Genomic DNA, 26,976 nt, shown 5'->3' on the forward strand with positions numbered 1-26,976 from the left:
CACTTTACAATAAGGTTTTATCAGTTAATGTGTAGTTAATGCATTTACTAACATTATCAAACAATGAAAAATACCTTTATTACAGTATTTGTTCATGTTAGTTAATAAAAATTCAGTTGTTCATTGTTAGTTTGTTAACTCACGGTGCAGTAATTAATGATAACAAGAATAAATTTGGATTACAATAATGCATTAGTAAATGTTAAACTATAATTAATAAATGCTGAACAAGTATTGTTGATTATTAGTTCATGTTGGCAAATACATTAAATAAAATCTTATTGTAAAGTGTGACTAAAGTGTTTATATTGTTTGATATTATATATTTTAATAAATGTATGTTTGTTTTATTGATTGGGTCCTACAATATAGAACATTTTCTCTCTCTCTTTTCCCCATTTCTAATTGTATTACATCCTGACACAACAGACATGGCTCACCTGTGGTCCTGTTCTCATTTTCTGGCAGAGACTGCGATGATGATGATCAGCAGAGTAAGCAACAGCAGTCCCCCGATCAGCAGAAAACACTTCCTCCTCCTCAGCTGCCTCTGTGAAGAACACAGAACAAACACACACTGTATTGCTGACACTGTCATTAAACATAATGGCTTCACCCCAAAGTCAGATTCATGTCATCAAATTGCTCATTTACATGTCAGTCCATCATTTAACATGCTTTACCCCGTAAAAAAAAAAAAAGATTTTTGGTAGATGGTCTCACAAAAGGTTTATAATACTCTCAAAAGTGTTATATTGAGAATTAATTATATCAATAATTATAAATGTTTGTTTAAAGCTGGTACATTCCCTGGTTTAGGCCTGCCGTGGATAAATATAGCATAACTGCATGTAGGATGCTTGAAACTTGAAACTCAAATGATTAATTTAAAATGCCAGTTTCTTTATGAATAGATTATTGAATCACAGGCTCGCTTGATTTGCTTAAAAACAGATTCATGCAGGAATGAAGCACTGCAGTGGTGATCAGTAAATCACAAAACTTCTGCTTTACCTTTAATAAAAAAAATAAAAAAAACAAACAAACTATGAAATAGACAATATTGTGCTTACAGTTAACCCAGTAATGACGAACTCATTCATTCATTTATTTTCCTTTGGCTTAGTCCCTTTATTAATCAGGAGTCACCACAGTGGAATGAATTGCTAATTATCCAGAATATGTTTTACGCAGCGGATGCCCTTTCCGCTGCAACCCAACACTAGGAAACACCCCTACACTCTTGCATTCACACACATACACTACTGCCAATTTAACTTATTCAATTCACCCATAGCACATGGCTTTGGACTGTGGGGAACACCGGAACACTCGGAAACCTGTGCGAACACAGGGAGAATGTGTAAACTCCATACAGAAATGCCAACTGACCCAGCTGGGGCTAAAACCAGCAAACATCATGCTGTGAGATGATCGTGCTACCAATTGCACCACTGTGACGCCCCTCAAAAGCATTGCATTGACAATTAATTATATCAATAATTTTGCAAGGGATTTTTTCAAACTGCTACATTAGCTGGTTTAGGCCTGCTGCAGATAAATAAATATGACAAAACTGCAAGTACGTGGCTTAAATAATTCATTTAAATTATTTATTCAAAAGGCCTGATTCTTTATGAACAGATTATTGAATCAGGCTCACCTGATTTGCTCAAAAACAGATTCATGCAGGAATGAAGCACTGCAGTGTTGATCAGTGAATCACAAAGGTTGTGCTTCAATCTTTGTTAAAAAAAAAAAAAAAAAGAAAAAAACGTGTGAAATGGACAATACAGAGCTTACAGTTTACTCGGTACTGATGAACTGTGGTATTAAAATAATAAAATAGTTTAGATTAGTCATATACTGTAGATATTCTGGAAAACTGCACCATTGTGTGATATTACATAACTTTATAATATCTTATACATATCAATAAAAACCCATACAGGATTTTCTTTCATTAATAACATCCTCTGACTTATTTTTAGCCATGCATAGTGCCTGTATGAAACATACAAAAATATGTAATTTTTAAAGAAAACGCATATATATATATATATATATATATATATATATATATATATATATATATATATATATATATACAGGGCTGATAGTGGAAAAAATTCCTGAGCCTGAACTTTTTTTCCTTGCCCCTGAGGTGAGTAGGGGTGGGGGTACTATGTATGCAACGCACTTTTAACACATAACTTGTGGGCCCCTGGGCCCAAATATATTAACAGCCTATGTGTAACCCTGATCATCATTATTGTCAAGTGGCTCTTTTTAGACACATGCCAGTAATGTCAGTGACACATGCCAGTGTCAGTGATCTTGTGACATGTGCCAGTAGGTGTCAGTATAAGCACGTTATAAGCACATTAAGTCTCTTTGCTTTAATATTTAAAAATCATTAGGCAAATGACACCTGTTATCTTACATGCATATGTTATGAGTTTTCAACATGCATTTTATTATAACTTTTTAAAGTATATTATTTAAAATACCTTAAAATGAAAATAAGTTAAATAATAAAATAAATGAATGAATTAAAAACATAGAGAAGTCCATATTGTAGGGAACAAAGGAACTGCCAGGATGCAATAATATACAGTACAACAGATAAGTGTAACCCCTCCCATACATAAGCATGCCACAATACATTTGACTGACATGTAGAACATTATGTAAAAACATTATGTAACAGAATTGAATCGTGGCCTAGAGTCAAGAGCTGCTGGACAAGCATGAGAGAGCCGCATTCACCGCCGCGCTCCAGTTCTGGCTGAACGGCGTTCGGGCCCTCTGAAGCTCTTCCACTCCGATAAGACGGCGTGGTGGAAGGAAGCAATGCTCTGTTTTCAAAAGAACATTTTGGAAAAGTGCCGAAAAGTGGACTTTCAACGTCTAAGACCGGAAACCCCCTGTGCATCTATTGCTTTGTCATGTCGAGGAATTAAGATCCAGTTCAGAAGCAACCAACAAGTGGCGGAATAATAAACAACAGTGAATGGAATTTGCTTGCTGAGTGCGTTTCCATATTTATTTATTTTCCTCCTCGGGCAAGCTCCGTCGTTTTGGAGCACGGATTCTATGTTGTTTTGAAATGCCCTTCCCCATCGCTTTTTCTTTTTTTTATTTCTGACAAAGCCAGAAAGAGCAGCAGTCGTAGACCACAGCAAGGCTGGAGTCTTTAAATCCTGACGTGCTTCAAAGCGCAAAGAGCAATTCATCTTCTTATCTGAGACTGGAAACAGGCTTTCTATGTGGAAGTGTGCATGTGGGGGGAGGAAGGGAGGGAGGCGAAAAAAAAAGAAGAAGAAAAAAAAAACTGCTGTCGAGTAATTTTCCGTTTAAACGTTCCACTCCACAACAATTTGCATAAGCAGCCCTGCGTCTGTGATAAGAAGATTGGTAATTTTCAAAGGCTCTGTAGGGATTGGGAATTAAAAGCCTCTCTCTGCTATCTCCTCTCTTGCAGCTGGTCACCACAGATTCCCTCGCTTCTTTCTTACATTTCTCCAAAAACCGCGCCTTATAAACTTTCTCTCTCTTCCGCTTGCTCTATCAGTCGGCGTACAGTCTCTCGGCGCTGAATTTCACTCTGCGTTATCCAAGGCCTGTTCTGTCATTCAGAGAAAACAGGAAAATAAATCAGGTTAAAAAAAAGGAACAAAAAAGCTTTAGGTGACAATACAACTGTTGCTCCATTTTGGAGCTTGAATTTGTATTTCTTTTTTTTTCGTCTTCTGGTTTCGCAGTGGGGAGGTGAGGTGGAGATGGAGAGCGCAGACGTTCACAGAGTGAGAAAGAGAAAGGCAAAATGACTTAAGGATAAAAGGAAAGCTGATGGAGTGAAGTGCCAGCGAGAGGAGAGAAAAGGAAAAGGGAAATGAGTTTTCTCCCTCTCCATGCACCCAATTTAGTCAAGCTGCTGTAGAAGCAGTAAAACCAAAGCACCTTGATATTGAATAAGTTTTAAGGGGGAGGTCTACAAATGATTCGAGTACTGTACGCATTTGAGCTGATAATTTAATTAGAATATTCGATTCAGTTCTTAAAGATCTGACATGAAAAAATGGCTGGTCTGGTTGGCAAAAGTGTGGTTTCTTTTACTTATGCAAGAAAAGTCTCATTCAAAAATACAAATAAAAATACTAATAATGTACAGTTAAAGTCAGAATTATAAAACCCCCTGAATTATTAGCCCTGCTGTTGATTTTCTCAACACATTTCAAAACAATAGTTTTAATAACTCATTTCTAATAACTGATTTCTTTTATCTTTGCCATGATGAATTGATGAATATTAAATGAATATTGATGAATGATGAATATTATTTACTTTGCCAGTAAATAATATTTGACTAGATATTTTTCAAGTAACTTCTATACAGCTTAAAGTGCCATTTAAAAGCTTAACTGTTAATTAGGTTAACTTGGCAGGTTAGTTTAATTAGGCAAGTTATTGTATAACGATGGTTTGTTCTGTAGACTATCGAAAAATAATATAGCTTAAAAGAGCTAATATATTTGACCTTAAAATAGTTTTTAAAAATATTTAAACTGCTTTTATTCTGGGCAAAATAAAACATGTAAGACTTTCTCAAGAAGAAAAAATATTATCAGACATACTGTGAAAATGTCCTTGCTCGGTTAAACATCATTTGGGAAATATTTATTTTGGTGTAGACAGCTTGATCATGCCTTGTCTGAAGATTATAATTAGCTAAATGTCTTTCATTTATTTTTGGGTTAATTTCATGTAATTCATTATTCAGCAGTTGTCCCATTCTTGCTATCAGAACTATTGCACTGTTAAAAATACTGTTATGGGCATTTACATTTAATCATGTTTTTTTTTTTGTTTTTTTAATAATGCTTGTATTAATATTTTATTTTATAAAAGGGCCAATATTTGAAAACCCATGTGTTTGATCATTAAAATTATCTTTACAGTAAGAAATAAATAGCTCCGTTTATTAAAAGGTTTGTTAGTGAACAAAAAAATAAGCCAAAAAGTTTTGGAAGCTCTACATTTTTATATATAGTGTATTAAAGCCATGGATATGCAGCAGGTGTAATTATGGTATATCTGTTGAAATGAATGGAAAAATTAATAAAAATGTTATCTACAAAACATAGCATAGCATTGTACAATCATGCAAAATTATTCATGTGATGAGTTCAGATGCAAAAGCCGCTAAAAGACATGTGAAACTTTCTCAGCCTGCTGTGTGTAGGTTTAATAATTTTACATTTGCGGCAAAGAATGGTTTCCTGTATTTAAGGTTAACCTAATGGGAGGCTGAAAAAAAGCTAACTTTAGAAGAAAATGTCAGATGGCACTTAGAGGTCTTTGCATCTGAACTCTTCATAACATCAAGTACATTATAACAGTAAAATGTAAAGACACACTTTCATCACTGTACATACAGTACAGTTTAAAATCGTGCTCAATTTTACGTAGAATTTGTACTGTATGCAATACTGTAACATGCCGACTCATAAATACAAACATTCAGAAGGAATTTAATGCCATACTATTCCAATTGCTGGATGAAAGGACCTTCAAAATGAGGTTGAGCTTCACTCAGTATGGACAAATATATGGACAACCACCAATTTTCCACTTGTAACAGTCAATTATATGACGACAAGTACAATATTTCTGCTGGACGAACTCATATGTACAAATGGATTTCCAGCCATCGAGAAACACAGATTGTATCTGTTAAACTCTTCTACAGCAAACTGACCTATATAATAATGCAGGAAATTTCACTTTTACATAGGTGGACATGACATTTTGCATCGGTTTTAAGAGAGAGAGAGAGAGAGAGAGAGAGAGAGAGAGGGAAGAGCATTAGATTCATTTACCTTCTTTGACACGAGAAACATCTACACGAGAAACATCTTTATAATGTCATAAAATCGCAGCATGATGATTACATACGTAATAATATTCCGCCTTTATCTCATCTGCTCAGAAAATTGAAGGTCCATAAAATAAATAATGTTTGCGCTGCTACTGCCTGGCTTGTAATCGGCTTACGTGCAATTTACATAAAAAATGCAGAATCCAATACTTCCTGATTGTGATGTTTAAAAGACACGGCAAATAAACAAGAGCTTGAGGTCTCCACTTTCCACAAATACACTGCTTCTGGCTGCTGTGCAGGAGGATTGAAGATCTCAATGTTAGAAAAAGTTACAGATGAATAAGGAGAGTTTTACAGATGCACCTGCATAAGGTATATTTAACAAGCCTACACTGAAACATGTTTGAATGTATATTGTGTCATGTAGTAAAGAATGTAGCAAATGCTTTACTCTATTTGTTCAAGGAGATTTATTCAAAATTTTCATGGTTTTAAAAAATGTGATTGCATTTTATGACTTGCATAAATCAAATCATCAATGATTAGTATATAATAAATAATTGTAAAAACTAAAATATAAAATGCACACAACACAATGAAATTAATAATAACATGTGAATAATATATATATATATATATATATATATATATATATATATATATATATATATATATATATATATATATATATATATATATATATATATATATTTATATATATATATATATAATTATTATTTTCTTTTAAATTTTTTTCTTTTCACTAATTCATGAATTTTCCTTCAGCTTAGTCCCTTTATTCATCAGCGGTCACCACAATTCACCATAATGAACCGCCAAAATGAATGAGCAACCTTTTTGCTGTGTGATGACAGTGCTACCCACTGCCTATTTATTTGTTGAAATTATTTTATTTTATTTATTGTGTGTTTTATTTTTTTACTCCTTAATACTAATAAAAAATAAATATATGGATTACACTGAAACAAAAACAAAATAAACAAATAAAATAAATAAATAAATACATAATATGCATTGTCCAAATGGATTACAATGCATGATTGATTTGCATTGCTGAAAAACCAAATAAACCAAATAAATAAACAAACAAACAAACAAATAAATATTTATTGTCTAAATGAATTACATTGATTGACTGATTTGCATTGCTGAAAAAAACTAAAACAAAATACATTAGATAAATAAATAATGTTTATTGTCCAAATTAATTTCATTGATTGACTGATTTGCATTGCTGAAAAAACTCAAACAAAATACACTAAATAAATAAATAAATAAATAAATAATATTTATTGTCCACAATATGTTGGATTACACTGCATGATTGATTACAAAACACATACACATAAAACACATAAAAATAAATAAACAAATAAATAATAATAAATAAAAAAATAAATAAATAAATAAATAAATAAAAAATAAAATAAATAAATAAATAAATAAAAATAAATAAATAAATAAATATGGATGAGTTAATTAATTAACTTTGTTGTCTACTTTCCAACTACTTTATTCACCAGTAAAACTGAAAAGACACATAACTATTTATTTACATTTTTTATAATGTTTTATCTTAAAATTTATTCCAAAAGTTTTATGGCTATATAATAATACAGTTTAAAATACTTTTTTTTTTTTTTTTTACATTTAATTAATTAATTAAAAAATATTTATTGTATTGTCTGCTTTGTTACAATCATGTATTACTGATGTGAAGTTAATAGAAATTCTTATCATTTAACAAAATTTGACCAACTTAAATCTTCTATGGATAAAAATAATATTAAAAGCAACTTTGATAGGCAAAAACAGACTTATGTTATAAAAATAAATATTTTTACCAATTTTAGACTTGTATTATATTATATTATATTATATTATATTATATTATATTATATTATATTATATTATATTATATTATAAGCAGTTACTATCAAAGCATCACCATCAGTTTTAATCTGTAGCATTCTCCCATACAGTAAGCATTGTTAGCACCAGCATCTTTGTAAGTATCCCAGTTGGCCCATTCCAGCTCATGAAGAATAATGCTTCTGTGCTAAACTCTCCACAACATTCCCTCATTCACATACATATTCATCCCACTTCAGCTCCGATATTACAGACAGGCCTGTGTGGCAGTCATCAGCGCCATCTAAACTCCATTCATCACCATTATCCAAATTACACTGCGTGATTGATTTGCATTGCTGTGCCTGATCACAGCGTGACACAGCACTGATCAGCTGCTTTCTGCATTCATTACACAAACCTGACAAACTTTCAACATGAGGAGCAATTCACTTGTAAACAACTAGGAAACTGCAGATTTGCTTTACTTCACACTGCTCTCTAATTTAGCCAACAAAAGAGTGGAAAGCACACCACTATTGAGTGTAACTACATGCTGGAGAAGATGTGAGTGATGCTTTGGTGATAAAAACGTGTTGTCAGTGCCATGATAAGTTGTTTTGAGTTGGTTTTAGTATGCTACTATGGTTGCCATAGCATTGGCATGTGGCTATATGGACCTTCCTGCACAAAAAATCCGATATATGACCATATATGAACAGATACATGTATATAGTGCTCAGCATTTGCGAGTAGACCCCCACAAATCTCTCATTTAAATTATTTTGTCTATATGGATGCTTTACAACATTATATTTGTGCATACAGATTAGATTAGGGCGACGCAGTGGTGCAGTAGGTAGTGCTGTCTCCTCACAGCAAGAAGGTTGGAGGTTTGCTGGTTGTTTTCCAGAGATGGGTTGCGGCTGGAAGTGCATCCGCTGCGTAAAACATGCTGGATAAGTTATTCCGGTTATTAGATAGCGCTTATTCCGCTGTGGCGACCCCAGATTAATAAAGAGACTAAGCCAAAAAGAAAACGATTAAATGAATGAATGATTAGATTAGTCTGTACTGAAACTTAATCTGGAGCTAATCTAACAAAATAACTTACAATAATGGTTTAAACTGATATGTTAAAGAACAGCTAAAATAGCTAGAAATCAAGAGAAACAAATTATACACAATTTTGTTACAATGTTGTAGTTTGTGATTTTTTTTTCTTGCAATATTTTGCATAAGTTTTAATGTATTTTTTTTCCATTTCTTAAGATGTTTGGTGACTAAAATATTAATTTAATAAATATACCTGTTTAAGAAATCTGTTTTGTTCAAATGCACTAATATATTACCCATGTTTCCTGAGAAATGGATAAAAATATTCATTTTTAAACTAGGGTGTATTCATATATGCTGAGCACTGTAGCTAATATATCCTACATGTATATTTTTGCACTTCCAATTACTGAAAATGTAAACAGACATTTTTACGATTTTGTTTTTATATATAAAATATGTATTGTATATTTATTTATGTATTGTACATATTGCAGTCTATACTTATATATCCTATTTCTATATGGATGTTTACATGTGGAACTAAGATACAGTTAAAATATATTATTAGCCCTCCAGTGATTGGTATTCTTTCTCAAATATTTCCCAAATTATGTTTAACAGAGCAAGGATTTTTTTTTTTACAGTATTTTCTATACGATTATTTCTTCTGAAGAAAGTCTCATTTGTTTAATAACTAGAATAAAAGCTGTTTTAAATTGTATATTTTATATTTTTACATATTTTTATATTTTATAATATTATTAGCTCCTTTAAGCAGTATTTTTGTTTTTGATTGTCCACAGAACAGACCATCGTTATAAAATAATTTGCCTAACTTGCCTAATTAACCCAATTATCCTAGTTAAGCCTTTAAACATCTATAAGCTGAATATTAGTATGGTAAATATAGGTAACTTGGTAAAATGCGGTTCACCTTTTGTAGCCTTGCAGATTTTTTTTTTTTTTGTGCAATTTGACATGCTTTTTTTTCTTATTGCATTGTGTTCTGCATCCTGACCATGGCTCTAGGACACAGGTGTCAAACTCAGTTCCAAAAGGGCCACAGCTCTGCACAGTTTAGTTCCAACCCTAATTAAACACACCTGATCAAACTAATTGAGTCCTTCAGGCTTGTTTGAAACCTACAGGTAAGTGTGTTGGAGCAGGGTTGGAACTAAACTGTGCAGGGCTTCGGCCCTCCAGGATTTGAGTTTGACACCCCTGCTCTAGACCATTATCAATCAATCTCCTCTATGTCTCATGTACAGTTCAGAATGTGTTCAGCTTTCAAAATTGACGTAAATCTTTGATTTGAGTTTTAACAAGGATGCAAAAAGGGTTGTAACTGTCCGCAGCAAGACCATTATAAAAGGGGGCCGCACACCAGATGCACCGTGCCACATAGCGCCATGCATATCACCATTGCCACAAGTCAGTGACTGTCTGTGGTACCCAGCTATGACTCAAGACACTGTTCATATTTCTGCCGTGGCACAGAGTGCCATGTGAACAATTTCATTTTAAACAATATGCGAATGTGCACATCCAGTATGTGTTACCTACAACTAATGCATCGGGTGTCTGCTTTTGCTTTTTGGATCAGTGACTACAGTACATGATACTTTATATCAGAAAAAGAAAATAACTACTATTGAAATACAATTTTAATCCCATTTTATTAGTGCATTCTTAAAAATAAAGCTTGCAAAAAGGATCTTTGGGATACCATTGATGCCAATAGAACCAAGTACTGGGAATTTTAAAAATCCCTGCATTTATTAAGAGCAGTGTACTAAAACAACACAACCAGGCTCTGAGTACTCTGTAATATTTTACATTCCCACACAGCAATATCACACACTAAAGGAAGTTGAAAAAATAAAAACTATACTATGCCTCCTTTAATGGTGAAGCCAAAACTGAAAATTCTGCTATTATTTACTCACCCATCACTTGGAGCCTGGAGACCTCCAAGTGGGAGGGATTACACCGCAAGTAAGCTGGTTGACCTCAAAGTTGGAGGGACTTACAATGCAAGTGGGCTGGGTGACTTTAAAGTGGGAGGGACTTACATTGCAAGCATGCTGGTAAAATTAAAGTGGGAGAGACTTAATAAAGTTAGCTGGTTTTAGGGTTGGTGTGGGTGTAGTAGACATTAATAAAACACAACAGGTTACTGTGAGGTTGGGTTTAGTGTTGAGCTAGGTGTAGATGTTAATAAAACACAGCAGGTTACCGTAAGGTAGGGGTAGGTGTAGACTTTGATGAAACACAATAGGTTGGACGAAAAGTTCAGGGGGTTTGTACAGCCCACTTGGAGCTTAAGTTTGACTCACTTGGAGCTGACCAGTCCATTTGGAGCAGACTACGACCTCCGTTTATACCAGGGGTCTCAAACTGCAGGCCCACAGGCCATTTATGGCCCGCCCTCCTCCTCCCTCAGGCCCGCAACTGAGATCAAAAATATAACAAGATTTGGCCCGCCAAAACATATATTTTTTAACCTCTTTCATTGTTGTTGCATCTGGCCACTTATAGCATTGACCCGCCACCTAGTCGACATTTAAAGTACTGCATCCTGATTAGTTTTACTTTCATTTGCTGTCAGTGTATGGTTGAGAGTAACACACATGCATTTTAATTCTTAGGCTTATTTAAATGTTGAAATATATGTCCGTAAGTGCTCTATTTTTACTAAAGCTCTGATTTTGTAACTATTAAAGGGTCATTTGATTATTATCATTTTTGTGTATTTTGTTGTCCTTCATGGCTAACACTTTATTACACTTTCGCTTAACAAACGAAATTAATTATTTATCTAATTGATGTCTTTGCATAAAGGTTTCCCTATCCACGAGAGCGAAAGTGAAAGTAGATCATTTATCTCTCATTCTAGCAAAGTAGATGCTCTGTTTAACTGTTTTCTTGCAAGTAAAATGCTCAGTTTTAAAGGGAATGGGAGATGAGACTGATTGGTTTATTCTCAAAACACACCTATAACCCATTAAGAAAATAAACTCAACCCTTTTAGACCACGCGCCACGGCGCAAAGCAAATTTTTCCGTCCTTAAATTAGTAAAAATGCATTCTGAAATGCCCTGAAGGTGTTTGCGTCCTGCGTTTTGCGCATGGACCGTCAAAATAGAGCACAAAGTGTTAAAAATGAATGTTTACAGGCTCAGTATAACTACCCTAGCCTATATAATGTTGAAAAGTATGCAAGCTGGAATCTGAAAATTACAAATGTCTCGTTTTACCAGTGAAAAAATATGCTATAATATGCTATAATAATGTTGTCAATGGCAGATTACAAGCATATGTCTCAAACAGAATAATTCAACTTCAGAATTATGAATAGTTGTATTCTGATGTAATCACTTTATTGGCATTAACGACCAGGACAAATTTAAAGTCTATTCAAGTCTACACCAGATACAAAATTTAGCATTTTTACCAACAGAAGACCTACACAAATAGGCCTGATATTATGGGCTCTATAATACACCTGGTGCAATGCGGTGCAAGGCACGACGCAATTGTTGTTTGCTAGTTTGAGCTTGGCGCAAGAGTCGTTTTGACATTTTGAAGCACGCTGTTTAAATAGCAAATGCATTTGTGCTCCTATGTGCGGCCATAGGCGTTCTGGTCTAAAAAAGGAGGCGTGTTGAGGTGTATTGCTGGCGCATTGCTATTTTGAGGAACTATAATAGACTGTTCAATAGACCAGATCAAAGCCGGTCTATAGTCCAGCGCAGAAAGCGTTAGTTGTGCACCTTGCTTACACACTGCTTAATATGCACAGGATACATCAATACACAAATATCTTTACATATGAAAAATAATTAAAGGATTAAAATATTACAAAAAAATATTATTTTCTAGCCTACATAAATCTAAAAACCATACTTTTATGCCTTCTTCCTCTCGGGGGGCTTTTTCAGTTTATTCATAACTATTTGCTTTTGTATAATGTTATTATTATTAGCAGTATTATTTATTATATGCATATTTATATTTGTTTTATTAAAAACAAGCTTAGATTTGCCCACCTGTCAGGTTTTAGACCATATGGGGCATAGCATGTGTATTTGGAAATAACTCAGTTTTTTGACCACACTTCATTATTATTGTTCGAAATTACAACTGAATTTAGAAACAGTTTTGAAACAAATCTTTGCACTTAATAAACAAAATTAATTATTTATAGGCTAATGGATGTCTGTGCATACAAGAAGTTTTCCTTTCCATGAGAGTGAAAGTAAAGAATGAGAAGGCTCATCTCTCATTCTCTCCTGTAGATGCTGTGTTTTCTCTCTAGTGAAGCATTTCGTTTTTCCACTTACAAAGTCTGTCATGTAAATAGCAAATGTGCTATGGCGTGATGCAACTGACTCTTTAAGGGAATGGGAGATGAGACTCTGATTGGTTTATTCTCATAACACACCTATAACTCATTAAGAGAATAAGCTCAACCCTGTTAGACCATGCGCCACGGCACAAGGCAGATTTTTCCATCCTTCAAATAGCAAAAGTGGATTCTGACACGCCCTTAATGCGTTTAAGCCCTGGTTAGCACTTTTTGTATGGATCGTCAAAATAGAGCCCTATATCTTTGGTAAATAACAATAAAAATTGCCTACTCATATTACCCTTTATTTTACATCCACAGAATCATGAGAAAATTATGATCTTGATTTTAAGCAAAAAATAATAAATCGTGATTCTCAGTTTAGCCAGAATCATGCAGCCCTAGTGTACATTTTCTTTTCTGCATGAACTATCCCTTTAAACCCAAACTAAGCAAGTTAAAGTCAATAGATAATGGTCTCCAGATATAGCTCAAATCCATCCCTCACCAAAATGCCAATTACATCTTTTGCTCATTTGATCATCTGCCTGGCAAAAATTGCAAAAACTCTGCGGAAATCAACAGTCTGACCTTTTAGAAAAGTAGCAGAACACCTGTCCTCAACAAACTCCGAGATTTAAGGCATTATCAAGTTTCTAACCCCAAGTATCCACAGCCGTAATAGCAATAGTGATAAAGTGAATTTCATTCGGCCCCTTCATGATCCCGCTTCGCTCCCTTATGTTTTGATGTGCGCGTGTGTGTGGGAGTGAGGGTTATGGAGGCTATGTTAAAGCAGTGAATCTGCTCTGGGCACACAAATAAGCCGTCTGGTCTTCGTGGATTCAGTGCAATCGGGACAGCATGCAGCTTATGTAGACGCAGATAGCAAATAATAATCCAACACCCCGCTCACTGTCACACTCTACAGGCCACGAGATCATCCAACTAACACAAATACAGCCCACACACACACACACACACACACACACATTCTACGGCACACCAGATATCAGCTATGTGTAAGCAATAATCTGTGGGAAAATGGAATACATTTGTCGCACAACAGTGGTTTTGCTATTGGATTTTAGTAGATTACGGTTTACATTCAAATACAAGTTTGCATAATATATAGTCTAGGACGTTTTTTGTTCTTTTTTTTGTGGGTTTGTTTGTTTGTCTAGTCTCATTTAGGGCAGTTGTTGAAAACCTAATACTTAAAAATGCTTTTTACTAGTTTCCTTAAAGATTTATCCATGCAGTGTACTTTATAAATCTTTAAATTAACTTTAGAATTGTCTATATCTACACAGACCTCCATGACAGATTTGTAGATGAATTCATGTTACATTAATGCAGTAAATATACATTTGATCTGGCTAAGCTATGAACTTTAAATCATAAATCATTAAAAAATATGCATAGATGATAAGCAAATAAGTTATTGCTTGTTTTTTGTAAGTATGGTGACTTTGTTCCAAATCATTTTTATTTATTTGTAATTTTCAGATTTTTACATTAAATTTTAAGTGACCAATAAAATGACAGACAATTACATTGCATTCACATTTAGTCATTCACAATTAGTCACAAAAAAATGTTATCTCATGTGACATAAATAAGAATTTTTAATTTTTTTTTTATTAAATTTTTTTTTATTTGTTTTATTCTGCTTAATATTTGACCACGGGTGTTTCATATTATGCAAAATTAGGTACAAGTAGACACAAATAGGTAACAAATCTGTTACTTATTGTTATTATTATTATTATTATTATTATTATTATTATTATTATTATTATTATTATTATTTCTGTTATTATTATTATTAGTAGTAGTAGTAGTAGTAGTAGTAGTAATGTTATTATAATTATTATTATTATTATTATTAGTAGTAGTAGTAGTAGTAGTAGTAGTAGGAGTAGGAGTAGTAGTAGTAGTAGTAGTATTGTTGTTATTAGTAGAAGTAGTATTATCATTAGTATTATTAGTATTAGTATTAGTATTATTATACTTTTTTATTTACTGGATTTACTGGATACCAAAAACATTCTCAAGAGCTGTTACACAGCACACATAAACACTAGTAAACTCTGAACAATTTCTAGAATAAAATAAGTATCAAGGAAATAAAAAAATATGTCAAAAAATTAAAAAAAAATACAATATTTAGTTTTAAATTAAGTGAATGTCTAAAATATACATTACTATATAACATTATGAAATTATTAACCCAGTATTTGTAGTTACAGCAAAATGGTCTTAGTGTTGATCATACTAAATCAATAATGGTAATGGAAATGGAAAGCTGAAGTCTGTGTTTTATGGTGTGAACTGTTAACTTGCTTACTTAAATACTCATTTTGACCTTTTTTTGACCTTTGACCACATCAAATATATTCAACAGAAAGTTCATTAAATAATTTTCCTTCAGCTTAGTGCCTTTATTCATCAGGGGTTGCCACAGCGGAATGAACCTACAACTTATCCAGCATATGTTTTACACAGCGGATGCCCTTCCAGTTGCAACCCATTACTGGGAAACATCCATACACACATACACTACGGTCAGTTTAGTTTATTCAAGTCACCTACAGTCTTTGTACTGTGTGGGAAACCGGAGCACCCAGAGGAAACCCACATGAACACGGGGAGAACATGGAAACTCCACACAGAAATGCCAATTGACCCAGCTGGGACTTGAACCAGCGACCTTCTTGCTGTGAAGCGATAGTGCTAACCACTGAGCCACTGTCGACTTACAAGAAGTGTTCATACTAAAAGGTGTTTTGTGAATAAATATAATTTCTTGCTAGCAAAAGAAAAGTTTATAAAATGCACATTTATACACAATGTGCTATGCTGCTGTAGTAATGGTAAAAATACTCTGGTCTCTTTGTATTGCTGAGTGATATATTAACCAAACTTCTTTTCTTAGTGTGATAAAGTTTGCATAATAATGAAGCATAGAAGTTTCCTGCCACTGGCAGTCACATCAATAAATTAAAATAACTTTAATTTCTCATGTAGCTTTCCTTTACAATCAGATGTGCTTAAAGGTATGAAGACTTAAAGGTAAAAGTCTGGTAATCGGCATGATCCACGACGCATGCAGTGTGCGTTGCCGTGCATTAAAACTTTTGTGCACTGTTTGTGTTGCTCTTCAATAACACTTCCGAAACGTTAGCTGGCAGTGAGTTTTTTACGTTTCTCTGTGTCGAGTTTCTTCACTGGTGTTTAGTTTTTTTCTCAGCGCTACTTTAATGTACAAGTGGCTCAAACTTGTCTCATTTTGAGGTGGGAACCAGTATACATAAAACAACTTTAATCATAAGGTAAACACAAAACAAAGCTTTCCATCTGGAGCTTCTTCACAGGACTCCACACTTGAAAACACTCACTCCATTGAGTTAGCGCAGCTCTCACCTCCGCCTACACTTGTCACGGATACCAAGCTGACCAATCACAGAGCTTGCGCTACGTGTCATGTAGTTATGCAAGAGGTGCACGTCAGCGTCACCGACCGCCACAATGTGGGCTATGCAACCACTCATAGGTTGCGGCAGAGCATAAGCGTACGCTTGATGCAGAAGTATAAATCAGCCATTATCTGATAATAATGTCAGTTGATGTGCACAGAGAAGTTTGCAGAAAGAGGAAGTATGTTTGGGTGCGGGCACCATAAGACTGCAGAATGATTGAAAACTGTACCTTTTAATATCAGCTGTGTATAAATACTGGAGTCAGGGAAATGTAGATGTGTTGCGAACCTGTATTGCATATGATGTAACATAACCCAGAGCTCTGTCATCGAATTATTAATTTGTATCTACTAAATTACTAATACTATTGACATTGAACTCCTCCTGAGACTTTTATTGAACATGCATGGAATTGCAGAATACAACTTCAACAATTACAAGCGCACTTTTCCCCTTATAAAATAGATATCTAATAGAGAGAATAAATAATGGATGTGTGAATCTGAGCTGTCTACATATCTACATTTAGCGTTTGTAAAACTAAATTGACATACTGTATTTATTCTGACTTAAACGTAAAATATAAACAACAGGAAGTACTTAATGGTCCTATAATTTTAATAAATATATAACATTTTATATAAAAACTAAGTTAAAATAAATTTATATGATAAAATATGGTTATGCAGTTACAGTAAGGTCAAAACACCTACAACATCCAACCAGATTTTAGCGTGGAATTAAATAAACTTAACTAAGCTTCATTTAGTTACACGCACACTTTTCCCAAGTCGCAAAATGGGCTTGTAATGGAGAGAGTGAGAGAATGAATAATGGTAATTGAAGTCTGGAGTCTGTGTATTATGGTGTGAACTGTCTGTTCATTTGAGTTTAGAGTTTGGAGCAGCAGCACAGTAATGAACAATCATGTTCCATCGTGGTCCATTGAACTCTGATGGGGCTGATACAACATCACTCTTGTCATTTACAGACCTTCCACCAGCGGAAAGAGCAACTGCTTTTGGCTTGATGGATTATAGATTCAATTTATATCCTGCGTTCGCTTAACTGACGTTTTGGGCCACGGAAAGAAAATGACTTGCTATTTTTAATTGACTTGCGTGTGTAATGTTCACCAGTGTGGGTTTATGGGGGAGACGGGGAAGCGCTTTAAGCCTCCGCTTCTCCTCAGGACGGGGCGGCAGCGGGACTGGCGAAGTGCTAAATTGCTCTGCGTGAGTTTGGTCACGGCTGAGCTCTCCTTGAGATAATGAAATGACAATTAATCCAAAAGCTGTTGCTACTCACTCATTTACTCCCTCGCGTTCTTGTAAGTGGAGGAAGGAAGAGGCGAGGAAGCTACGGCCGAGAGAGGAATGCTAAAGCACCCGTTTGGGACTTTCATTTGCTTCGTTACACACTAACTCGCACGGAAACACAAACGCATGAACGTGTGTGAGCATACGTGCATGGCCATCCAATACTATACAATGCTTTTATGTTGAAGCTCAGATAGGGTCGATGTGAAGGACCACAACGAATAGGAACTGATCTAATCAGACAAGGATATAAAATAAATGAATGAATAGATGAACAAATAATATGACAACATCTGTTAAATTATATAATCAAGAATATATGGGTCAAAAAAGAGATGCTATTTGATGTTTACATCAAATTAATTTTTACAAAATAATTTGAACATGTAAGGAACATTAATTGTGAAAAAATAAATAAAAGTAAATTAGATTAACGTTTAATGTAAATTAGATTTATGTTTCATATAACTTTTGTAAAAATGACATGGGACAAAATAAAATAAAATAAAATAGGAACAAATAAGTAAATAAATAAGTAAAAAATATATAATAAATATCATTATTGTTATTATTATTATTATTATTATTATTATTATTATTATTCATAATAATATAATTCCTTACATTTATATAGTGTTTTTCTGGACACTCAAAGTGCTTTTTCCACATTTTTGGGGAAATATCCTCATCCACCACCAGGGTGAAGCTTTTTGTAAAGCTCTTTTCAGCCCCCAGCTTCAGACATGGGGGATTTATTATTATAGCAATGACAAGATTCTCAATATATTATTAAAGACAGCCAAAGGATACCATATGTTTGTTTTTAACCCTGTTGATGTTATTGACAATACACTTGTGAGAGGGGTCATTTGTTTTGTTGAAAAATCCCTTTTTCATTCCATACAGTAGGTGACGACTCAGATGTAAAATTGTCTAAAATTGGTCAACGAGCAATTCAAAAGTGGCAACAGAAAAGAAGCAATGATTACTTTAAAATTACTCATAAAAAATAATGATAATAAAAATTCTTTATAAACATTAGTTTGATTTCAAACAAATACATGAAGGTTTAACAAAGTCTACATGATAAAAATATCCGTAAATTGACAATTTTCCCTTTTTTGTGATTATTGTTCATTATTATTATTATTATTATTATTATTATTAATGCTTTTTAATTGCATTATTTGATCCCAATCTTACTTCTAACAACTTTCAATGTTGAAAGGTTTGAAAAAGTTACTTTTATGAACCGTATTAATAGTACAGAGCTGAGATCAGCATTCCATAATGCAATTCACAACCGTAAATAAACTGTAAAGAACTGTAAATCATGAAATACGGAACCTGTTAATTAACAGATATCTTTTACAGTTTACCAACATACATACATTTGAAAGCTGTTTTCATATAAAAACACTTTCTGTCTATACTAACTTTAACTTTAATACTACAGTGTGCTGTTGCATTTATTAACAAAGTTGTAGATACTGCAATATATACTGTATAATACAGTTTACTATAGTTAGTATGGTTCAAAAACGTACTATTATTTACTATAAATACTATTACAACTTCTTATTTCATGTGGGTTGAATCGTATCTTTAGAACCATATAACATGATTGAAAGCAGCTCCTAGATAACTCATAACTGTTTTCTTATATAAGAAACAAACAAGAGAAGCACCCAGCACAGTCCTTAGCTTAGCTAACAGTATTGAACATATAGATAATTATTAAAAATCATAACTTACCCTCTGATTGCTCGAGGCCTCCAACAACGTGAGCTGCCCTGTGTCCTGACAAACAGAAACGCCCCATCTCATTGGCTGGCTCTAGCCAATAAACTGGCTTTGCTGCTCTTTTACTGGTATGTACATTTCCACAGAATTTATTATTTTTAACAAGAATCTCTTCAGAAAAGAGTTTAAGTAACCCTAAATAATAAAATAATCGTGGGAAATGATTATTTTGCACCTCAGTCCTGTTGGCTGCTGGCATTGTTCATTGGTCAGGCATCAGCCAATCAAACAGCTTTACACCAGCCCCGCCCCTCCCCTGCCCAGCGCTGCTCACGCCTCTGCATCTGCGAGTGCACAGATGAGTTCTGCTACAGAGATCGCGGGAGATGTGTAGCAAAAGTCAGAGCGCGGGAGATTTGTAGTTGTACTGACGAATCTGAGAGGTTGTGAGTGCCGACCTGTGGTTGTAGAGCGAAGATGCAGTCAAATTTGCCGTGCACACGTGTGTCTGTCACTTTGTATTTGTGAATGACATTTTACAAATACACAACTATTAATCTGCAACTTCCAATTTAAAACACAAGTGTGTGGATTGTTGTGTGTGTGTGCAAATCGAGGATTTCAGCTGTTCACATCAGAGCTGTAAGTGTACATTTCAACCTACACATACAAATATTATTATCACAAGTGCTCACATTTACATTTGCAAGCTCTCGAGTTTCGCAACTGATTTACCTTCATACATTCACACCCTGTTATTTACTTATTTTATATGTTAACTTTTGGTTTTGTCTAACCTGCTTTCTGGTATCATTCTTCGACTGACTGAAACCCTGTCTACTCTCTGCATCTCAAGTACTCCATACCCTGCGAGCCACTAGACAAACTGGTGACAGTGTGAAAGCCGTCCATATTAAGGTAATCGTGAGTAGCAAACGCGAAAAGGAACGGCATCCTGCCACCCTGTAAGCGTTCATTTTAAAGACGAAATCCAGCCATATGTACTTCTGGCTACATAATTCGCAATCTCCAGAAATGTATATAGGGCTACATTTTCAAACTGAGTCTGTTTAAAAAAGGCCTAAGTGAATCTGCATTAAAAAGAGTCCACTAAATGTGTAATTTATTCATGACCTAAGGTAAACAAAGGTGTATTACAGCCATTTATGTCTTTGCGCACACAATACTTAACACTCAAACAGAGCGTGGGAACAATTAATGACACATTTCAATTTTCAAACAGGTTTATGGTCTACCCGTCAGGCCGATTACTGAAGTGAGCGGCTAATGAATGACAGCATGTTGGAAATCGCATTGTGTGATGTCAGCTGAAACTAATAAACAAAGCTGCTACAATAATTGTGTTCATAGACTGTTACCGGCATACTCCTTTTACATACCAAACCGCTTTTGTGTGCCAAAAATGCAGGTAATCAAAGCTGCGGCTTTCCAAGAAGCCAATAACAAACCTGATAATGGCTGGCTTTTGCGAGCTCTTGATTTGCTGTTTCCACGTGCGATGAAGTGGTCTGAATGTAGTCTTCAATGCTGTCTGCGAAGAGAGAAAACAGCCGTTGTTATTGTTGTTGGCGTCGTGTTTTGATGTACACGATGTCATAATGCATTTCAGATGATTTTCAAAACCTTGAACTGCAAAAGAGCACATGTGACTCATTCACACACTTTCACAAAAAAAAAAAAAAAACAAGCATGGCCAGGAACACGGTGTACTGGAGCACCTTTGTAAACATACCCGCTGTCTCATTCATGTCCGCATTCCCAGGGAGAGAGAGAGATTACAGAGAAAAAGGTTCAATGTTAATGCTGCCAAAAACTGAAGCTGGGCAGCATTTTGTGGCTCCCAATACACGTTCATCACAAAAGATCATGCTGAAAGGTAGGGTTCAGCCAAAAATGAAATTTATGTCATTATTTACTCAGCCTTACATTGTTACAAACCTGCGTGCTTCTAAAAAAAAAAAAAAAGCTGAGATGCCAACAACAATTACCAGGTACACCGGAGCCAAAAAAACGAAACAAAATGTAGTAAAGTAATAAAGGAGTAGTAACAGCAAAAATAATCAAAATTCATACAACAATCCACATTATTTACTTATTATTTACTTGATCAAACGGATTCTCAAAAACTGTGAAAAAATTATTTAACTCAAATTCATTCATTCATTCATTTGGCTTAGTCCCTTTATTCATCAGCGGAATGAACCATCAACTTATCCAGCATATGATTTACACAGCGGATGTCCTTCCTGCTGCAACCCAGTACTGGGAAACACCCATGCACTCATTCACACACACACTATGGCAAATTTAGTTTATTCAATTCACCTATAGTGCATGTGTTTAGAATGTGGGGGAAACCGGAGTCAGTGAAGGAAACCCACGCAGACACGGGGAGAACATGCAAATTCCACTGTGAGGTAACAGTGCTAACCACTGATCCACCGTGCCACCCTTCTCAAATTCTATTATCCAAAATCGAACAAATGTTGTGCATTTAAAACAAAACTATGTTTTGCTTTAAATTAACCATACATGTTATTTACTGATAACATTGTCCACACTGATGACAAGAGTAAAAAACTAGCATCACATTTATGTTTAAAGAAAAAATGTTGACTGACAAGTAGGCTTACATGGAATCTGCACACGCAGAAATCCGCAGATTTCCACAGATTTTAGCCCATCATTGAGTCTATGTATTTAATTGTGTAAATGTGTGTAAATTTATATATTTTTTTTTTTATAATTTCAGAAATGTTATTGAATAATATGAAAAAAGTTAATATGATTTATTTATAATACAATTTGATATTTGTCTTTTAATATATATTTTATAATAGACTTGTTTTGTTCACCAGATAAGTTCATTATAAGCTATTATTTTTATTTCATATATTACGTTTTTAGCTATGATACTCACTAAATAATTCTGCATAAATTTGCAGATTTTTTACAAAATCCTCCACAGAAATAGCAAAATATTGTCTGCAGATTCTGTCTGGCCCTACTGATGGGTGAAAATAAATTATATACAGAATAAAGCATATTAACTTCTAATTGACTCACAATACAGCACTCTTCATTTCAATGATTAGCCACTCTTAAAGGCACCGTTCCCCTTAAGCCTGACTAGCCTGAACTCACGAGAAAATGTTTATATTTTACGTTTTGTCAGTTTAGTGGCTAATTCATATGAATTCGCATGAGTTCAGTCGTACAAAAATTTAGGATTTTTAAAAGGACACCCAACCCAACCCCTAAACCCAACCGTCATTGGGGGATGAGAAAATCATGCTAAATTGCATGAATAGGATATGATTTAACCACGACCACTAAATCAAAAAGTTAAGAATTGCAATGAGATAGCATTGATATTACTCACTATTTACTCAAGCTCAAGTGGTTCCAAAACCATGATGAACACTAATTAATTTATTTTTAAAGAAGGTAAAAACCTGCAACCGTTCTTTCCGTTTTCTTTCTTTTGAAAAAACAAATACTGTGGAAGTCAATGGTTAAAGGTTTTCAGCATTCTTCAAAATACCTTCTTTTGTGTTTAACTAAAGAAAGAAACTCAAACAGGTTTGGAACACGGTGAGTAAATGGTGACATAATTTTCACTTTTGGAAGTGAGATAATATATCTTAACAATTAATTTTTAATCAGAAAAAAACAAACAATCAAATTCATATAAAGTAAAAAAAAAAAAAAAAAGTTCCACAAAAAATAACAAAAAGTTAAAACCAAAAAAAATAAATAAATAAAAACTGTAAAAACAACTTTGCAAATGTCATCTGTATCCGATCATGAAGCACATTTATTACATATTTACTACATAGAATATAACACCTACAGTAGATTCCATATTGTGAATCCAGTCACAAAATGTCATTGTTGCGATCACCAGTTGTGTTTTTCCACTGGAGATTGCTTTCAAACAAACTACAACTCCCAGAACTCTTTGCACCCATCATCTCCTGGAGCAGTTGACAATAATCCAGACATATACACAGAGACACAGCATTAGCTTATCTCTAATTAGTAGGACTATAAAGTTACTTCACTTTCACTTTCACATGGCTGAGTCTTTCTTCATGAACATTACAAAGCGTTTTTGATTTTTGCCTTGTTCCCTGATTGATTCTTTGCCGCCTAGCTGACCTCTCACCTGTATTTTGACCATGTTTATTGAATTACCTTTATGCTCCTGTTTTGCTCATGTTTTGACTATTGCCTGTAGCCCCTTTCACAGATACAGTTCATGTGTGAACAGGCCCTTTTTGAAAATAACAGTAAAATCGTTCCAGAAATTTCAGAGAAAGAGAAGTTGTAACATCACCGGTAATTTACTGGAATGCTGCACTGTGTGAACACAGAAGGAAAATTGCCAGCAAGAGTGCGTTCATGATTAGAACACGCTGATGTGAGTCGTCTACTTCAGCCAATTTGAGCATTCAGACGCATTCACATCTGTGTTGTTTATGAAAATGAAAGCCTTTGAATACTTTTTTCCAGATACATTAAGCAGTTAGATATTAGTCAGATAACGTTTCTATGTTCCTTCTTAATGCCAACTGTGTAAAAATATATGTGTGTCCAAATATTTACTGGTATCAGTGTATGAAAGGGGCTCTTGCCTTTAGTAAACTGCATTTGAATATGCACGTCTGTTGTCAGTGTCTTTTTCGTAACAGTCATATTGCCTGCACACTGAAAACCTGACTAAAAAAAGAGGATATTTTTACTATTTTTAAGAGCTTACTGATTTTATTTAAAACGTCTTTATTTGTGTTCCAAAGCAGAACTAAGTCCTAAAGGGATTGGTATGACATGAAGGCAATTAATAACATATTTTCCATTTTGGGGTGAACTAACCCTTTAAACAATATCCAGCACAGAAGCAAAACAAACACATCATTGTGGCATCTCTCACATAAAGATTACCTAACATCCAACTGAATAAAATGAAGCACAAAAAGACATTTACCACAGCGAACTGCACTTAGAAGCACGCACAGTATATGATAATCAGCAGGAAACACACAAAGACTCGGTTATGTCCTTGCTCCCATAATTCGCAGGAAAGTCAGCCAATTATTAACTTTGAATAATCCAAATGAGTTGTCTTGTTCCAATGCACATGTACTTACACTAGCAAGTGAGAACACTGATTCAAATGCAAAGTCAATTCCCTTCCCAATTAAAAACAAATGTGCGGTTCACCACACAGGAGAGCAGAACGAAAGCAGAAGCGGGAGAGTTACAGCGGGGTTAAAGCAGGCCAGGCTCAGCTGAGGGGAACACTGTACACCTCACCTCCGCCTCGCTGGAGGAACTAATGAGGTTTTGTTTATCTTTCTCTGATTTGATTTGGTGCTGGTCTACACCACCGTGAGATGTGGAACGGGGGGAGAAGAAAAAGAGGTTTGCATAGAAAGAACCTGAAAAGCTGTGCGGGGAAGAGATGCATTCAGCAAGGGCTCATTGGAAATGTGTGATTCTGCCTATATTTCTACCTACAGAAACATTCTGATGCAGTTTTTTTGGGGGTGGTGGTGGGGGGGGGGGGGGGGACTAGAGGCTGTAAAGCACAAACAAATGTTGTCCCTTGTAATGTAGAAATTATATTTACAGAATATAACCTTCTGCAGATAAAATCAACATCTCTGTTTATAATCAAGCCACTTTTATTTCTTTGTACAATGGGAATTGTCTAAGCAGCTTTACTAAGAAAATTGATGAATGAAATGAAAAGGATCAAAAATTGGGTATGAAGTTTCATCAGAATCAAGCTCAGTGAAGTTCATTGATGATCCAGTTAAGTTCAATACGAATGTCACCGGTGAAGAATGTGCTTGGCTATTTAGCAGCTCTACTGACACCAACTGCATAATGTAAACATAAAGGACGCAAAGGTAATGCCCCACTGTAGAATCAGTGTTGCATTCAACAAAATACTATTAATTCTGGGTATACCTAGGCATGGTCAAATAGTAAGTGAGCCTCACTACCTAACAAAAATTTTGCCTGTGTAAAACTATTACACGTTACATAAGCTGTCTATCAGAAAACAAACTGTTACGTTGCACATGAGATTAATCACTGGAGCGCCCTCAACATTTGCATGTAACTCAGATTATGTTTGCTTACAACAGGAGTGTCCAAACCCGGTCCTGGAGGGCCGGTGTCCAGGAGAGTTTAGCTACAACCCTAATCAAACACACCTGAATTAGCTAATCAAGCTCTTAATAGATATACAAGAAAGTTCCTGGCAGGTGTGTTGAGACAAGTTGGAGATAAACTTTCCAGGACACTGACCCTCAAGCACCAAGATCGGACACCTTTGGCTTACAAACTTTACTAGTGAGATTAGAAAGTAAGATAAGTTCCCCTTCGGGGGGAACTTCAGCACTATAAGTGGATTTGATTGTAAAATCCACGCATTGGGAGGTTCGGTTCAGAAGCTACTCGTCTGAAAGAGTATTGAACGGGCCAATTAAGAATGAATTGGCAGCGCAAGCCTGCGCAGGTGAGCGGCATAAGCAATCAACTGAGTATATAAGCTCACCTGGCGCCAGCAGACGCTATCCTTTTCGCTTCAGAGACTTTCTGATCGAGTCGATGAGGGTTCCTCCTGCTGTGACCAGCGATTCTGAGCGAACGAGAGCATTCTCCCGGTCCAGAGTGTGTACACGCAGTGGCAGACGGTCGAGCTGGGTTTCTCCCTTGCCTGGCGTTCTTTGGGTCCGGTCCTCCAGAGCGGTGCGTATAAAGTTGCAAACTTCACAGAAAGAGCAACACAGTCGTGCAGCACGTCCTTATCAGGACGGCGCTCCGACTGTGCGTTTCTGGATGCGGTGGTTTCCTGTCCTCGGATGATGGGCGCGGGCACTGCGTTACATGTCTGGGGGTCCAGCATGTTAATGCGCTGCTCGCGGGCAGTTCATGTCGTCATTGCGATGCCATGACTGTTGCGCAAGATCGCGGTTAGCCTTTGCAAAAGGGCGAACCACCCCAGTTGTCCCCTGCTCTGCAGCGGGCACTCAGGCTGATCTGAGGGTTTCAGCGAGAGATAATCCGTCGCCCACGGGCCCGCGGACCTCCCGCTCCTCTAAGCGCTCCATCCAAGCTTCGGGCGGGGGAAGCGATCCGTCTAACAGATGGTAGCCCTTACGCCCGATGACACCGGAGACCAGATGTCCACCGCGGCATCGGAGGGTGGGCTTTCATTGTCCGATGATGATCCAG

At 35.3% G+C, this 26,976-nt stretch overlaps 1 protein-coding gene across 10 annotated transcripts in view; it reads right to left on the bottom strand.

The window, feature by feature from the left end:
• Positions 1-26,976, bottom strand: part of tsnare1 (T-SNARE Domain Containing 1) — a 506,388-nt gene that overhangs the window by 240,619 nt on the left and 238,793 nt on the right. For all 10 annotated transcript variants that reach the window (XM_087284985.1, XM_087284980.1, XM_087284981.1 and 7 more), the window contains 2 exons: positions 21,177-21,259; positions 441-550 (listed from right to left, as the gene is read on the bottom strand). In XM_087284985.1, coding sequence (XP_087141111.1) covers positions 455-550; positions 21,177-21,259 — 179 coding nt within the window. In that variant the 3' untranslated portion in view covers positions 441-454. The remainder of the gene's footprint in view (positions 1-440; positions 551-21,176; positions 21,260-26,976) is intronic.

Source organism: Danio rerio, chromosome 16, assembly GCF_052040795.2.
Source record: "Danio rerio strain M-AB ecotype USA chromosome 16, GRCz13ab, whole genome shotgun sequence".
In the NCBI taxonomy this organism is placed as follows: domain Eukaryota; kingdom Metazoa; phylum Chordata; class Actinopteri; order Cypriniformes; family Danionidae; genus Danio; species Danio rerio.